Below are 19,208 nucleotides of genomic sequence, written 5' to 3'. Positions count from 1 at the left end.
CTTGTCATGGACTCGTGTGCATTTGGACTCGGAATTGACTCGTACTCGAACATTTTTTTTTTTTTTAGGACTCGGACTTATTCCCGAGTCCACTCGTGTTCAATTCAAAATATTTTTCATGATTATTAATCTATGTTAATGAAATATTTCTTTAAATTGATTGACACGCCCAGTGATTGGTGATTTTCTAGTGCGCAACTGCGCATGACAAATTGTAATAAAATTGCTTTTAACACCACCTACTATGTGGCCTTTTTACCCTAAACTGATCATATTTTTTAAACTCTAAGTAAATTCAGTAAAAAAAAAAAAAAAAAAGGATTTCTCTAAGTAAATAAAAGTAAATTAGGTAATCAACCCTCACTGGTCTCGGTCTCAACTTGGACTCGACCGTCTCTGGTCTCGGACTCGACTCGAACTCGACTCTCTATGGACTCGGTCTTGACTCGGACTCGACTCTCTCTGGTCTCGGTCTAGATTTGGGCTCGAGTGAGGTGGTCTCGACTACAACACTCACCCTCATTCAGAGTTGGTCTCGTTTGAGTTAGCGTATGTATTACCTGTTGAATTGTTATTAAACGCTGCATTTGAATTCAATGAATCCTCCTCATCCTCCTTCTCCTCCATCTGCCTGAACCTGACTAATTGTTTGTGAGCTATTCATTGACACTTCTCCCCTCATCTACTGTGTATATGATTTATTGTCATCGCTGCACCAAAGAGTGTTTGATAAACAGAGATAATTTACCTTCATAATAATGTGTTATCTATGTACAAAGATAATAAAATGACCCCCCCCCCATGTGTTTAGAGAGAGAAAATCATTTTTCATTACCAAACAAATAGACATCAGCCTCCCAGCCTCTAAACTGTTGCTTGTTTATAACCCATCGACAAGCTCTTTTCCAGGATTGATTACTATGAGCTCAGCATTTAATGTTGTCATACAAATCCGTGATCCATTTTATCAGAAGTGAGAGACTATGTTTTGAATGCTTGTATCATTAGATTTTTTTTGTCATTGTTTGGGAACACACCAGCTTATTCATAACCTTAAGGCTAACATATTCATACTAAAAGTTAAAAATCTTACATTTTGATTTCAGGGGGCCTTAAAGCATGCATTAACTGTATGCTTTTTAGCTTGACTGGCTTCATTATCTGTGTTCCAGAAACTTAAGAATAGTATGCAAACCAAAATAATAATAATAATAGTTCATTAGTTATTATTACCAAGTGAATTATTTTAGGACCAGGGACTATGTAAATGAAACATCCCATCCTGTCTGTTTGTTCATTTTAATTGGAAAACAGAAGTCAATGAGCCCACAATTAAGATAGAAAACTTCTACATACATTTTTTTTTTACAATGCGGGCTGTGTCCCCCTGTATGACAATATTTCATGATAATACTCTCAAGGTGTTGCTTTCGTTTAAGCTGTCCTTCTCCTCTCATGATACACAGTCATTTAATCTGCCAACTGTTATTGTGCCATTGTAGGTTCATTACACATGAGGGACTTCCCCTGGAGCCTGAACTGTCCATCAGCAGTCTCTGCGGTCCCCTATTGCTTTTCACGATGTCCTCTTCCTTTTCACCAGAATGAAGCATCTTGTGTGACCTCTGGTCAGCTGGAGTGCAGTCGACCAATGAGGCGGACAGACAGAGACACGAGGTAATCCTCCCCCGATGCCTCATTAGAAGAAGATGATGAAAAATATAAAGGAGAAATGACAGCAGACTTGATTGCACAGAGCAGAAAAAAAGCTTCATTTACTGCCGTCGACGCTAAAAGGCCTCCAAATTGTTCCGTAATTAAAGCAGGAGGCGTCTTTATGCCTGTTTGAAATTCATTCAGCACGATGGGGTCTCAGGAGGAGCTTTAGTTATCATGTGGTATTGAGGCCCTGGTTTTAAACGTTTCGATCAGCACGGTGAATTCAAGGGAAAGCCTTCGGGTCTGCAGTCGTTCGTGAACTGCTGCTCTCCTGCAAAAGTGGACCCGTATCCTAGTCTCCCAGTGTTTTGTTCCATGTTTCCCAACATATTAATAAAGACTTATTGCCTGCGAACGCAATTATCTGCAAAGCTGCGGAGGACATTAAACCCCACACTTCGGTTGGCAGCATAGTCTGTCTCGTAATCCACAGGAGTTTAATTAATCAAAAAGTTATACTGTTTTGCGGAGTGGGGGTTGCGCTTCAGATCAGTTTATGACAGTGGATAAATCTCGTTCTTTCTTGCCTACGCTCTTGTGCGGCAGGCTAGCTAAAATATTAATGGAGCTCATAGGCTTTGGGACATCTTCCATTATGAATACATGATCATCGGGGACTGATTTCTGGCAGGGACTGAATTTTTCAATCCCTAAAACTGATTGGTCTGTAATAATTTGCTATATTTTCCCCTTCCGTTCTCATCTCCTGTCTGAATTGTGACTGATAGACGTGGATGTTAATTGGAGTGGTGGAGTGAATTGTGTGGAGGTGAGGAAGAGGTTGTGCTTGGCCCAATTAAAGTGCTGTCACTCATCACCTGTCGTCCTGCAAACTCAAGTCAAGACTGCAGCATTAGAGTCATTCCTGGAGATGATGCAGTGACCCTTTCCAACTGAGGCCATGCAGGTACAAATTCTGCTTTATTTTGGGAGGAAATCAAGACTTGAGATGTTATCCACTTTTATTCTTTATTTTATTTTTATATTGCAAATGTTTATTATATCTTGCGAAGAGACATATTATATATATATATATATATATATATATATATTAGGGCTGTCAAACGATTAATCACGATTAATCGCATCCAAAATAAAAGTTTGTGTTTACATAATATATGTGGGTGCACTGTGTGTGTATAATTATTTTATATATATAAATACACACACATGCTGGTATATATTTAAGAAATATTTTCATGTATATACTGTGTATAGATTTATATATAATTTATATTATATATAAATATAAATATTTTATATATAAGTAATATTTTTTTTCTTAAATATACATGCGTGTGTGTGTATTTATATATATATATATATATATATATATATAATTATACACAGTGCACCCATATATATTATGTAAACACAAACTTTTATTTTGGATGCGATTAATCGTTTGAAAGCCCTAAGGAATATACTGTATATTAAATAAATTATTTCAAACTTTTGACCTACTGTATAATTTAGAGCGGTGAAGCTAACTGCTAGACAATGGCAACATGCAAGTTTCACTGTATTAAGGAGTTAAGCCCCCCTACAGCTTACAGATTTATAATGATTGAGATTCAGCGTTTGTGACGTGAAAAAAGTGCTGAAACCTGATTCATTTCCCTGTTATTAAATGCTTCCCGTCACTGTCACGTCTCTGGTGGTTAGAAGGGAGGACTGGCACATCCTATACACATTCAGCCAAATAATGTGTGAACTGGAAAGAGATTTTGAGTGACATTTCAGCATTGACCGAGCCAGCAAGTTGGATTGATTGCTGAGTAAACCACAGAAATTAAAGCAATCTATCTATCTATCATTCATTCATCCGTCCGTCATCTGTCTGTCAAATGTGGAAATTTTTTTAGAAATAAGTTTCATCTGGATAGTTTGTGCTGAGAAGGATTGATTTATGAACACTGTAACCAGATCACTCAATGAATGCATAGATTAAGTGCATATAGTTTATCCGACACACATTTTCACACAAATCTGAGAGTGTCCATCGCAATCACTGCAAACAATTTCTGGCAAAACACGCTGACCTGTTTCCACCACACACACACAACACATACACTGCAGGGAGAGACACATGTTTACAGAGAGCAACACAGATAGCCATGCAATCACTGATCTCTGCCGGAAGGGTTTGCAGTGCAGCAAGGCGAGACACTAGTACTGTGTTATCCGATGTGAAGATCTGATCAGATTCCTCACATCAGGTCTGCTCCATGTTACTGAGTGTGTTGCTGTTGCACAGTCCTGTATCCTCAACTGTAGGGAACTCTAGGAGGTTGTTATCCATCCACTAATCCACCCATCCATCTATACAACCACCCACCTAGCCAGCCATCTATCCATACAACCACCCAGCCACCCATCCACCCACCCAGCCACCCATCCATCCATACAACCATCCATCTACCCATACAGCCACCCAGCCACCCATCCATCCATACAACCACCCATCCATCCAGCCACCCATCCATCCATACAACCACCCACCCATCCATCCATCCACCCACCCTAACCCACCCATCCACCCACCCATCCATCCATCCACCCTAAAATCCACCCATCCACCCACCCATCCATCCATCCACCCTAAAATCCACCCACCCACCCACCCTAAAATCCACCCATCCACCCTAACACACCCACTCACCCACCCATCCATCCATCCACCCTAAAATCCACAAATCCACCCAACCATCTATCCATCCACCCTAAAATCTACCAATCCATCCACCCATCCACCATCCATCCATCCTAAAATCCACCCATCCATCCATTCATCCTAAAATCCACCGACCCACCCACCCATCCATCCATCCATCCATCCACCCTAAAATCTATAATCCCACCCACCGATCCATCCGTCCATCCATCCACCCTAAAATCCACCCATCCATCCACCCACCCACCCATCCATCCATCCACCCACCCATCCATCCACCCATCCATCCATCCATCCATCCATCCATCCATTCACCCACCCACCCATCCATCCATCCATCCATCCACCCACCCATCCATCCACCCTAACCCACCCATCCACCCACCCATCCATCCATCCATCCATCCACCCACCCACCCATCCATCCATCCATCCATCCATCCATCCATCCATCCACCCACCCACCCATCCATCCACCCTAACCCACCCATCCATCCACCCAACCATCCATCCACCCACCCACCCATCCATCCATCCATCCATCCATCCATCCATCCATCCATCCATCCATCCATCCATCCATCCACCCACCCATCCATCCACCCTAACCCACCCATCCATCCACCCACCCAACCAACCATCCACCCACCCATCCATCCATCCATCCATCCATCCATCCATCCACCCAACCATCCATCCACCCACCCATCCATCCATCCATCCATCCACCCTAATCCACCCACCCATCCATCCATCGACCAATCCACCCACAGTTTTACTAATTATACTGCATCAGTATAATTCAACTCATTTTATTTAAGTTACCAAGTTTTTATAAGTTTATCTAATTTCATTTTGTCATCTTTATTTCAACTAACAAAAACCTTTATTTACAGTTTCAGTTTTACATAATAATAACAACATTTACATACACATTTGTTTGAGTTTATTCTCATGCCACCTTACATTACAGGCTCTTTGAAATAAATCCCAACCTCAAATACAAAATTTAATCAAATCCAGGGGGAAAAAGATTTTCCCTTTGAGCCAGAAAGGATTTAAGCCGCCTTGCAGAACTCTTAATGCTTGAAATGTGTCCTCTGCAATAAAAGTAGACTCAGCGTCCTTTGAGATTTAGAGTGTAACTACCCGATTCAGCATTTACACAGTGAAAGCTCACATATGACTCCCCACACATCTGTGGAAGAATAAGGTTAAAAGCAACCATATATTAGTCTTGAAGCTCTACTTTATTTGACTAGTATATCTCTTTTTAAGATCTAAAACTGTTCAGATTAGGATTGGAAATGCACATTGATGTCAGAATGGCATGTGCAGGTGAAGGACGAGAGCTGGTCAGTGTTTCAGGGGAAGAAACTCCCAAAGGCTCACTGCTAACAATCCTGTCGTTTTACTTGCAGTTCTCTGTTGGTCTGGCCTTGGTCAAAACAGGGAATTCAACTAATAATGCTCAAGGAACAGGTGTGCTTTTTGCCATATGCTATTGCATCAGTTGGTAAACCATTGTTGCTTTACTTCGCTCATGGCTCATAGAAAAAATGCTATCAAAAATCTATTAATTTGATGAGTTTAAATGATAAAATGTAATATTCAATTTAACCAGATACATGGAACTTTACTGTAAATTGTATAAAATTGCTTGTGATGTTCCTAATTTGTAAGTCACTTCGGATAAAAGAATCTGCCAAGTGAATATATGTAAATAAATGATATATTTTTTAACATTTAGTTCAATATTTATTATATATTTGAAATATTATAATATATATATATATATATATATATATATATATATATATATATATATATACAGTGATAATGTATATTTAATATTATATTTAAAAAAATGTACTTTACAGTAATATTTTTAAAATAGTTCTTGTGAGTAAAAAATGTAAATCTAATAGTTTCCAGTGAAAACAGTAAAAAAGTAAACCATTTCTAACAAATCACCTTTTTAATTTTGGATCTAAATTGTAAAATGTCTCTTATTTCATTTATGTAAATTAGAGTGTTTTATGTTTACGTTAATATGTATACTAATGAAGTCTAATGATTTAAAGGTGCAATGTGTAATATTTCTGAGGATCTATTGACAGAAATGCAATATAAGATCCATAACTATGTGTTTAGTGGTGTATGAAGACCTTACTCAATGAACCATAATGAAAAAACATCGCTACAGAGCGTGTTTCGTTCATACCTTGAAAGAGAAGCCGCAGAAAGCTAGAAGCTAGCCATAGACACCGTGAGTAGTGACTTTTCCCTTGTGAGTGGTGTAAAACATGTAGTTTGACTGTTTATCTTTCCCTCACTGTGTTATGGCTTTGACAATCAGCTGATTAGTACGATTGGCCGTAAAACAGTAACGTTACAGGAGTCACCAACCTGTCGATCGCGGTCGACAAGTTGATCTTGGAAGCGTTTTAAGTCGATCAAATGTTTTTATACATGATTATTTATTAATTTGTGTGTAGTAAATGGTGTCTAGGGGATGCAGAGGCGCGCGCGCTGTTACAATCATGTCACATTCGCACCTTTGCGCTCGTAGATGCGTCGAGTATAATGCTTTACGCTTTAACTCAGACACAGTAACGGCTCATGTTAGCCAGCTAAACTTGGCTTGGCTTACTCTGGCTATTCTCTGCTGTCTCAGACGATGATATGTTTGTCCCGTTTTAGCAACCGTAGCTTTTTCGAAAGGTAGGGGTGAGCAGTGGGCTGAGCCATTAGTGCAACAGGCAGTTTAACATTTAATTTGGACCGGACGTCACTGTTTTTTCAATTTCTGGCAACAGCAGCTGCCGGTTTCTTGCAGTAAATGTTTTTGCAGGTGATGGTAGTACTATTTTGAAAGGATATTCTGAATCCTTTTGGAAATCAATCAGTGCTAAGCGAATCTCAGCACCGGGTCTTTAATTTCAGCCCTGTGTTCCCTGTTGTTCTGGGTCAAACAAACAGAATGAGAATCAGAGATGCTGCAATTAGCCTTACGCTCCACACATAGACACTTCTCATCTTGTTCAGTTGTAGGTCTGTGGCCAGCATTTGCATGATTTAACATTTGGAGATGACAGGAATAAATTGCAGATATCTCCGCTATGTAATTGCAGCCACAATCACTGGGCAATGGCATTTCCAGTTAACCGATGCTCCCTCTTGTTTCTGAGATGTGCCTGGCATTAAAAAACGGCTGATATGCTTGCAGCTTGCTGGTCACGCAACCCCGTGAGACCATTGAGGAGGTCAAGAGGCGGGCGACGGGATGTGAGGAAAATTTAAATTTCACACAGACTCGGATGCCGAGACCCAGACTGGTTTTAGTGTGATTTTAGCTCCGCTGCTGCTAATACTTTACATATTGGCAATGTCATTTTTTTCTGCTTTCAGCAAAATAATGGATTGTCCGCTTCCTTTGCTCACATTAATGTAGCTTGCATTGAATATGTTTATTTCAGTAACATTTGGTCTGTCTCTCTCTCTCTCTCTCTCTCTCTCTCTCTCTCCTCAAGGCTGTAATAGAAAGAGGGGTTCATTAGTGTGTCTTGGAGAATCTGTTGGGTTTGACATTCATACTTAAAATTAATTCATGCAAACGGGAGATTTGACTTGTTCATACATCTCTGATTATTCATAAGTAATTAAAAGTGACGTAAATATGTAATATTAATGGTTAACTGACATACCGAATTTTGTATTTGCAAGCTTTGTACGCTTATTTTCTGTTTCCAGTGGATTATGTAAAGTATATGAACTTTCTCACTGGATGCATAAGAATTATCCACATTAGTTTGCTACCTAATGTTTATTCTGTTTATTTATTTTTTATATTAAGTATTCTGACCAGAAGGATAGTGCAAAATTCTGAATTTGAGAACTTAAAATAATGTATAAAAGCTGCAGTAAAAAGCTTTTCATTTTGTTAACTGTAAATTTAAAAATAAAATTACTATAAATTCATGTAAATTATTCTAATTCATGTAAATTCATCTGTTGCTTGTGATGTTTCAAGCTCATTTGTAAGACGATTTGAATAAAGCAGGCCAAATGAATACATATAAATGTATATTTCTAATTTTATACTTGTATATTATATTTTTTATATAATATAATATATTATGTTTGTATAATAATATGTTAGAAAATATTGATATATTTATATAAATATATGAAATAGTGTGATTTCAAAATTATGAAAAATGTTTTTTGAAAATAAAACATGCATTCTAATTTAAAGTGATAATTCGGAAATTGAGAACTTGCTCTCTTTCAGTTTGAGTGGATATAAATTGAATTGTCCATGACATGACATAGGACGTTGAATTCAAATCTGAATGACAGGAAGAGAAATTGAATTTAGTAGTATTTTTCCTCAACTGATTTGACATATTACATATAATCAATCTACGGTTACATTCCCAGCACATTGTCACTTAACATCTGCAGAGTTGATGCCGCCAGAATGCTTTCGATTTTCACTGCTTTCATTAAAAACGTCTCTGTTATCTTAGAAATAAATGCTAAATCAGCATCCGTCGTATCTTCCTGCTGTGTGTTGTTTCCTGTCTCTATCGGTATCAGTCTGGCTTGTTGTCCCCTTAATTGCCTCTTTACACATTGATTGACCCAAATGAAAATTGTTTGGATGGAGGGTCGCCAATGCCCTTGAGGTCAGACGGAATTGGTTAAATGAAATGAAAATGACTTGTGAGAATTGGTTTGCTTAAGATCAAATAATCTCTTAACATGTGAAGTGTCAACGCATTTCTTCACACAACTGTTAATACAACTCAACTTATTTTTTTCTTTAGATTATTACAATTTAAAACAACTGTTTTCTAATGTAATATATTTTAATATATAATTTATTCCTGGGATGCAAAGCTTAATTTTCACACCCCTAAATGCATTGAAGCAACTGCCATGTGATAGGTTGATTAGATAATTGCATTAATGAGAAATTCAACAGGTGTTCCTAATAATCCTTTAGGTGAGTGTAGATTGATATCCAAGGAATGATTTTTGCTGTGTGTGTGGCTGAAAAAGCCTAATTTAGCAAAATTCAATAGCAAAATGACTCAAGTGGCTTCAGTCACTGTCCTGATGGTGTTTAGAGCTGTTTATACTGTGGCTTCAGTCACCCCTGCTTAAAATACCTGAAATACATCCACAGAATCCTCAACGGCTCTGAACTCGGCAGCATCAGACTTTCGGATGCTCTGTGACTGCCAAGATTTAAAGTGTTTGATTTTTTTCTTTATATGCCACAAAATGACAGATCTGTGTGCTTGTCTTTGAATTCGAAAGAGCAAATGTTGGTCTTTGAAATGAGATCTTGATTTGCACAGATTGGCTGCAGTCTCTTGTTATAGCCTTTATGTGCCTTGTTCTGTCAGAGTTTTTAATTATTCCTTTGCGTAAATGTAAAGCCAATTTTGTACCGATGTTCTCATTATACTCGACAGGGTTGGCGTGGTTTTGAAAAAATAACATTTAGCGCTTTTGTGTTTAGAAATTGAGGGGCAAGACAAGAGAGAATGAGAATGAGAGATGTCTATACCAGTGTGTTGATATTCTGAGGATGAACCATTGAAGTGAGTCAGACCACAGCAGAGTGTGTGTGTGTGTGTGTGTGTGTGTGTGTGATCTCAGTAGCAAAAGCTCTGGATGTCATGGAAACATGCACCTGTTTTGTGCAGATGTGAATGACTTTATATGCTTTCCTGTTGCTCAAACTGTAGTGTATGGCACTAGCAACGGTGATGGGTTCTAGTCCCATAAAATGCATGAACTGATAGAATGCAATGCAAGTTGCTTTGAATAAAAGCATCTTCCATATGCATAAATAAAATATGACTGACATAATCATTAATGTCTGAAACGTTCATTTCCATGACCTCCAATATCCTGACAGAAAGTACACTTTAAAGGCAAGGCAAGATTATTTATATGCACAGTGGAAATTCAAAGTGCTTCACACAAAGTAGGGCTGTCAACCGATTAATCGCGATTAATTGCATCCAAAATAAAAGTTTGTGTTTACATAATATATGTGGGTGCACTGTGTATAATTATTTTGTACATATATAAATACACACACATGCATGTATATTTATGAAAAAAATATTATTTATATGTAAAATATTTATATTTATATATAATATAAATTATATATAAATCTATATACAGTATATACATGAAAATATGTCTTAAATATATACAAGCATGTGTTTGTATTTATATATATACAATAATAATACACAGTGCACCCACATATATTATGTAAACACAAACTTTTATTTTGGATGCGATTCATTGCGATTAATCGTTTGACAGCCCTAATAAAATTGTGCAATTAAAATGATTGAATAGCCTACTGCAAGTCAAGTAAAATTGGAGTGAATTTGATTTTAATAATAAAAAAGAATAGTTTAAACTAATTAACATTTATATATGTATTTATTTATGTTGATTACCAACCCGATCTCACGACCAAATCGTACGAATTCGACGAATGATTAAAAAGTGCCTAATTCGTAACAATTCATACAACCTCACTCATACAAATTAGTACGATTTGGCTAAATTGTGTATGAATTCGTACGGATGACCTACCCCTTACCCCGCCCCTAAACCTACCCATCATGTGGGTTTAGACAAAGCGTACGAATTTCCTACGAGTGAGGTCGTACGAATTCGATCATTCGTCGAATTCGTACGAATTGGTCGTGAGATAGCGTAGTGATTACAACACATAAAATGTATCTGATTGACTCTGTAAACAGTCAAGTAAAACTAGTGAAATTAATTTAGCATTTTGCATTGTCAGGATAGACCGGTTTGGTTGCTTTGAGTCTTCATAATGTCTTTTCATGTAATAATACGATTTGTTTAGGGTAGATTAAATGCAACATGTGTAGATACGATTTATGTATTCTGCTTATTCCTTTTGTGTTCTAGAGAATACGCTAACACCGTGCATCTTTTGAGTGATATGAGGGTAGAGAGTCTTTTTTTAAGTATATTTGTATAGTAAGGGGACTTTTTAAGAGAAAATGTCAGGAAATCAGAGAGGTCACATGACTGAGTCAGATGGAGAAGGATGATTAAGAAGAGACGGAAGAGAGATTGGGCTGATCCAGTGAGAGAGGAGCTAATGTAATATAGATGAATAATCTCATTCTTCCTGTTTGATCTATATAGGGGCTGAAGTTGCTTTGCAATAATGGAGCCATTGTTATAGCCTATTGTCATTTGATGCTCAATTAATGCAGTGCAGGGACCTGATTTCAGTGAGGGGCTGTGATGATATGAACAGTGTGTGAAATCTGATCATTGAAACCTATCAGACAAATTTGTTTAAGAAAATTTCTGTTTGACCTTCAAATCTTTCTTTGTATTGTTCGTTTTCTCTCTTTTTCTCAGCCTGCCCTTTTCACCAAAGCAGTCGCAGGGATTTTTAAAGAAATCTGCGCAGACACATACTCATGTACTAAAGCAATGGCGCTGACAAGATTTGTTCTCTTTCATTAACTTTACTGCCTAAAGTGTGTTTCATTTGCAAAACAACTTGAATCATTAATGCATGAGGTATTTTGACAAGAAAGCAGCCTTTCTTTTAGTCATGTTAGAATTAGAACATCAAATGTGAAATGTAAAGATTGCAAGAGACCGAACTAAACACTGTTTGCGTAACTGAATACAGTTAACAAGCCATTAATACACAAAAGTGATGGTTAAGCCACAAATGAAACCTCTGTCATCATTTACTCACTCTCATGTAGTTTGAAACCTACGGAGCCCCTCTAGTCCCACTTTGGTAAAAAAAATTAATAATAACTATCTCGTGGCCTCAAGATAGTAACTCGTGGCCTCAAGATAGTAACTTGTGGCCTCAAGATAGTAACTCGTGGCCTCAAGATAGTAACTCGTGGCCTCAAGATAGTAACTCGTGGCCTCAAGATAGTAACTCGTGGCCTCAAGATAGTAACTCGTGGCCACAAGATAGTAACTCGTGGCCACAAGATAGTAACTCGTGGCCACAAGATAGTAACTCGTGGCCACAAGACAGTAACTCGTGGCCTCAAGACAGTAACTCGTGGCCTCAAGATAGTAACTCGTGGCCACAAGATAGTAACTCGTGGCCTCAAGATAGTAACTCGTGGCCACAAGATAGTAACTCGTGGCCTCAAGATAGTAACTCGTGGCCACAAGATAGTAACTCGTGGCCTCAAGATAGTAACTCGTGGCCTCAAGATAGTAACTCGTGGCCTCAAGATAGTAACTCGTGGCCTCAAGATAGTAACTCGTGGCCTCAAGATAGTAACTCGTGGCCTCAAGATAGTAACTCGTGGCCACAAGATAGTAACTCGTGGCCACAAGATAGTAACTCGTGGCCACAAGATAGTAACTCGTGGCCTCGAGATAGTAACTCGTGGCCTCGAGATAGTAACTCGTGGCCTCGAGATACTAACTCTATCTTGTGGCCACGAGTTACTATCTTGAGGCCACGAGTTAGTATCTTGAGGCCACGAGTTACTATCTTGTGGCCACGAGTTACTATCTTGTGGCCACAAGTTAGTATCTTGTGGCCACGAGTTAGTATCTTGTGGCCACGAGTTACTATCTTGAGGCCACGAGTTACTATCTTGTGGCCACGAGTTACTATCTTGTGGCCACGAGTTACTATCTTGTGGCCACGAGTTACTATCTTGAGGCCACGAGTTACTATCTTGAGGCCACGAGTTACTATCTTGAGGCCACGAGTTACTATCTTGAGGCCACGAGTTACTATCTTGAGGCCACGAGTTACTATCTTGTGGCCACGAGTTACTATCTTGAGGCCACGAGTTACTATCTTGAGGCCACGAGTTACTATCTTGAGGCCACGAGTTACTATCTTGTGGCCACGAGTTAGTATCTTGAGGCCACGAGTTACTATCTTGAGGCCACGAGTTACTATCTTGAGGCCACGAGTTACTATCTTGTGGCCACGAGTTACTATCTTGAGGCCACGAGTTACTATCTTGAGGCCACGAGTTACTATCTTGAGGCCACAAGATAGTTATAATTAATTTTTTTTACCAAAGTGGGACTAGAGGGGCTCCGTAGAAACCTGTATGACTTTCTGTGCATTTTTTTGTATTGTATATACAGTGAAAGTCAATGGGGTCTACTGTTGTTTAGATCCTAAAGTTCATCAAAATATGACCTAATTTTCATTTTTTTAATGAATTATCCATGTAACCTTCATGTTCTGTTGTATGTTTAGGATACCAAAGGCTCTAATGCTGCACGTGTAAGTAAAATTACTCAACTTTTCTGATACTGGTGTTCATCATGCACTGGGCCATGAATAATTAATGAGGTTTATTTTTCACTGTTTCATTCATATATATTTACACTATTTTATCATTGCTTTTGTTGTTAGTTATTTGCCATTTGGAGTTCATTTTCTACGTAAAATGACACATTCAAACACAAAAACGATTCATCAAATGTTACCGTCATTGTGGTCTGCGTTCACACATATTTCTTCAAAATTGAATATACAGCGGCACACGCTATAGTAAATCATAGTAAATCATATACTTAAAAAGTGTGATCATCTAATTCAATGTTATATTGTTTGAGTGAAATGTTGTACAAAGAAAAATTCAACTAAATAGATATTACTTAACCTTTAATTAGCTAAATACAAATTACTTAATTTCCTATGTTACTTAAACTTAACTTAGTTAAGTATGGTTTACTTAATTCTATGTGTGAAATTTACTCAAAAAATATCAGCGCAAAAACTTGCCTTAAAAGAATTAAGTACATTTTACTCATTGTTTTTTACAGTATGTTTTTGGAGCTTTCAAAATGGCCTTAGGAGTCTCTTTCAAGAGCGTGGTTAAATTCCTAAAATATTCCTGAAAGAAAATGACATTTGTAAGTCTTCTGATTTTAATCTGTTGCTTTAATTTTGTAAGTACTTTTACCCAAGTGGGAAATTTTGCACTAATCGAACGAAATTTAAGAGCCCCACTCATCAGTCACATCTGTACTTGTACACGAGGGCATGTCTATTTGTGTCACTTATCTCCGAATAAGTTCCTGTATTATGTAATTTTGCAGTGTGATTAAGCCTCTGAAGTGTCCACCACCAGGTCATCCATGTAATTATGGGGAACGTGGCTGTTTGTCAAAATACAAATCGCCTTTCACTTCATAGCTAGGCTATCTGCCCTTGTCTCAACCCTCTCTTGTTTCTCTCAAATTACCTCTCGCTTATTCATTACTCATATACGTCGCTGGCCACAGAAGGAAAAAGCGGTTACCGTTCAAATTAACCCTTGAGACAGAGAAGTCATTTCATGTACAGTCAGTGTGATGGGCTATTTAGGGGTGATTGAGACAGAAATGAAGCCACAGAGGGGGCCACATTTCACTGAGATGATATTTAGAGAGCCAGTGCATCTTTCTGTGTTGTTGAATGAACATTGTGTGTTTCTGGATTTTAAAAGGCACAAATTGTAGGGTTCGACCAATTTCCTTAGTTTTTCCAGTTCAAGTCATTATGTTTATATACAAAAGTACTTTATTAATCGAAAGCAAATAATTGTTTTGCCCGGATAATATTTAGTTGTTTAATTTTCATATTGAAAAGGCCGTGTTGAACTCATTAAATGTTACATTTTGCTAATGTTTATAGCGAATATTTCTTATATGCATTCTTATTTCTGTCTCATACGAAAGCTCAATTCAAAAGTTCAATTTTGCTAAATGATATCTTTCTACAAATTCAATAAATTACCTTCATATCTTTTGAAAGGCTGGAAGGTCCTTTATCATTTTTTCTATAGCCAAAGGAAGTAGCAAAGCATCAAGCTGACAAACTGGGCTATTGTATATTTGGATTGCAATAAAGAAAAAGTAATCATTTTTATTTATTGTTGAGGTTACAGTTTCCAAGAGTCCAGAGACAGTTTCTCATATTTAATACATAATAACCGGGTAACTCTAAATCTAATACAGAAGGTGTGATGTACAACCTCATTATACATTTATATTATATTTGTCTATGTGTACTGGTTCAAGGCTGCATTTATTTAAACAAATACAGTAAAAACAGTAATATTATTTATTACAATTTAAAATAAATTTGAATAAAATTGTTAGTTATTCATGTGATGGCAAAGGTGAATTTTCAGCATCGCTGAAAATCAGTATGCTGATTTGAGTATACTTGTTTCTTAATATTATCAACAATTATGCTGCTTCATATTTTATGGAACCATGAATTTCAAGGTTCGTTGAAAGTTTAAAAGAACAGCATTTTTTGAAATTGTGATCTTGCTGAATAATTATTATTATTATTTTTAAACTTACTGTCCCCAAACTTGTAAACAGTTATGTGTATAGAAATATCTCACATCTCAAGTAACCTTTTAAGACTTTTATTTTGTAGTGGTTTTCCCAATAAGGAAAGTTTAGCAGAATACAATGGCCTGGTTAATTCACACTGTCAAGCTCCAAAGAGGATTTAAAAAAAAATACCAATACTTCCTAAGCCACATGAAAGCATTTAATAGAGCCAAAATTAGTGAAACATAAAATATAGATATTTATATTATAGTCCACATATTAGTACTTCAGACATTGTTCTCATGTTTAACACTTGCAATAAGTAATAAACTTGTCAGATATTGGAGGAATACCCAATTGAGCTGTAATGGAAAAGTGAAACACACCACAAAGGCCTGAGCTGAACCCAATGGTGTGCATTCATCATAGAAAAAGTCCCTGCATGCTTTTGCCCTTTTAAGAAGGTTTGTTTTAATGCTAAATTGAAGCTACACAATAACTGAAGGTCAATGAGCAAAAGAGAGCATGAGAAATTACAGTGTATTTTTAATAACGGTGTCATTTTTTGCTGTTTCATGATATTTTTACGTGACCATCATCCCCAGTCTCTTGGGTAATGAGGGTTGAGTTAATAACAAAAGCTATTTCCATAAACCGTCTGTCCTGCCATCCCTGCGGGAAAGTCGAGATACTGCCACAGGTAATCATAGATCATTATAGCTTTGCACTTCATGACCTCTCTGTGCTATAGAGCCTCATAGACGTCCCGCTCTGACCATCATCCCCATCTCATCAAAGTGCTGTCCTATTTGAGCCTCCTCTGCAGAGTTCGGCCCCATGTGTCCAATTGTGGTGTCTCCTCTCTTTACTTTTATAACCCTATTAGATGCACCATGGAGAAGGAAACAAATAGCCTATATAGTGCCAATGTCGGCGATTGCAATTACAGCAGATATATGAAACAAAATGTATTGATACCTTTGATTGAACTCAGAGCTTTTTTGTGGACTTAATAAATATAGTGAATTCAGGATAATTGGGGCATTTCCTCCTCAAATTATCATTGTAAGAAAAGAAAAATCTAAATATATTATTTTGTGCTCCACAATAATGAAGATGGGTATGGTTGACAGAATTTGAATTCGCCTTTGATAAGAACTCAGTACACCATGTCAAGTGCAATTTATTAGTATGTAGGCTACATTTTGCTTTTGTGTTGTTTGAATAATGCTAATGTCCAAAAAACATATGCCAGCTGCAATGAGACATAGGATGCTGTCATTGATCTCACGGTGCAGTTGCATTACAAACGTCACTGTTGAATTATTCCGAATTGATAAATGCATCTGCTCCACGCGCTCGAAGTGAGACAGGACCTGTGGGAGGGGACATGTGTATCACGAGTTCGCTCATGCTCCTGTGTTTCGCCTACAAATTCCACATCATCATGCACATTGTTCCTGCGAGTGAACGAGCTCACTGACACTACGATCCAACACACCTTCATCTCATGTGGATCTGAGAGAACCGGAGAGCTGGCCAGAACCCTAGCTTTGCGCTTTGCACGACTCATTCTTTTATTCGTCTGACTTCATGGGACGTGGTTTTAACACGAAACGGTTTAAAGACCTTCAAGTCGTCGACATATTGTCTGTTTGTACGCTTGAAGACAATGTTTTAAGGCAAACATTGGCGCGCGCGCTTCTCTTTAAATGAGCTCAGATTGGAGAGGCACTGAAGCAAAGCAAGGAACTAACTTGAACTACGAAACAAGTGAGTGTTTCGATTAATATTTATTTACTTTAATTCCTGCATGGTTGTTTTGTTGATATTTCAAGATTTAACGTTACATTTTATTGACGCGCTTTTGACAGCTCACCTGTTTTCAGTGTAATTCCGAGCAGTTTTAACATCTGTAGCCAGGTGTTGTTTTCTTCTGCTATCGCATGCTTTTTATATAATATTCCCATATTCGTCTGCTTCAAAGTAAAGTAGTTTAAAAACCTACTATTTGTCCCAAAACTGTGAAAGTTAATGTCAAGTACAAAGATGATTTACCTCACTTACTGATAAAAACAGCCATTTGTTACTAGTTATAATAATAGTTCATTTTATTTGAACTATTTCAATTCATAATTAAAAGGAAACGTTTTAATTTAGTCAGCATATACAGTTTGCAAACGTGTTTGCAATGTTAAATCATAACAGTGAGGCAAATGTAGGCTACAGTTTCCTTTGGGTATTGGAGAAGTGTTTCACCTCAGTTTCACATGTAAAGTAAAACGAGATGTTATTTAGCGAATTCAACACAATTCAGATGAGATGAGTGCTGTCATCTGATATTTATATGTCTTGAAATTTTATACCCAAATGTAAGTGCTTGCGAAGTGCTGCTTTTGTTTGACTGCAGTCAAACAATGAGATGGGCAACAATATGAGATGGGTATCCCAGCTCTTGTTGTTGTTGTTGTTTTGTCCTGTAAATCCTTTATATTTCTACATATTGTCACCTCAGGGGGGTGGTGTTCATGTATGATAGGGATTTCATCTCATTCAGGTAATTTCTGATTGGTTGAACTGGTGACTAACTGGGTTTAAGTGTTTCCATTTATTTCGTTGGCACTTCCCTTCCTCAGCTGCAGTGAAGGACCCCTTCTTTGCTTAAGGGTGCTCAGTTATGCTTCCAGTTCTTTTCATTATGACATTGGTTGTCTGATGACGATACAAGGAAATGCACTTATAGCCTGAGCTATAACATAAGGCCTCAGTTACATAAAATAGCCATGTTGTGTCTTAAGAAGTGTGAACAAGCAGTTAGTTAAGGCTAATCCGACAGCTACTTTTCAGTATCAAATTAGACCAATGTTTATGTAACTGAGTTGAAAAAGATATGAACAGTCTTAAAGAAAAAAAAATGTATGACTATCTTAAGCCATCATTAAGCCTTAGTTCAATTTGGATTTTTCAGTAGCTTTTATACATTTTATTAAAAAAAAAAAAACAAAAAAAAAAACTGGTGTGCATTTTGAGACAAAACAATTATGGCACTGACATATTTTTAAGATATGTCAGTGCAAGTTTCTTTCAGTTCAAACGGCTCAAACATGCATTTTTATCTGAGAGGCTTAAGCCTTGTGTGTGAAATGCTGCAGCAGACAGGGAAAAATAAGTCAATTTTAGCCTACAAAAAGAATCAGGCACCTGTGAAATATATACTGTAATATAATGAACTATTTGCAAATGTTTGAAAATTATGACATTTTAAATGTTTTACAATTCATATGTCATTGAATAAGCATGACATGTTTATCAATTTTTATGTGTTTTACAGCTGTCTTCTGAAAAATGGGGCTTTCTCTATCAGAATTACATGCATGCCTAAATAATTGACATGCATGAATGATTAATTCAGACATAAACCTGAGCATGGTTTTCATGGGAGTAC

The 19,208-nt window shown here is 37.3% G+C and overlaps 1 protein-coding gene and 1 pseudogene across 3 annotated transcripts in view; both read left to right on the top strand.

The window, feature by feature from the left end:
- Positions 1-1,370: 1,370 nt before the first annotated feature.
- On the top strand, positions 1,371-6,042 carry LOC148977042 (uncharacterized; annotated as a pseudogene).
- Positions 1,382-19,208, top strand: part of kcnj21 (potassium inwardly rectifying channel subfamily J member 21) — a 36,556-nt gene continuing 18,729 nt past the window's right edge. The window contains exons 1-2 of one of the 3 annotated variants that reach the window (XM_039650749.2): positions 1,382-1,677; positions 2,448-2,626. Coding sequence is in view for 1 of the 3 variants with exons in the window: in XM_039650746.2 (XP_039506680.2) it covers positions 17,476-17,536 (61 nt within the window). In the remaining 2 variants the exon portion in view is untranslated. Of the gene's footprint in view, positions 2,627-17,146; positions 17,537-19,208 lie in introns of those variants that run through there. The other 2 variants (XM_039650748.2, XM_039650746.2) reach the window with 2 other exon arrangements.

The sequence above is a fragment of the Pimephales promelas genome, chromosome 12, assembly GCF_988280905.1.
Source record: "Pimephales promelas chromosome 12, fPimPro1.hap1.1, whole genome shotgun sequence".
NCBI lineage: Eukaryota > Metazoa > Chordata > Actinopteri > Cypriniformes > Leuciscidae > Pimephales > Pimephales promelas.
This window is presented reverse-complemented; position numbering and strand designations above follow the sequence as displayed.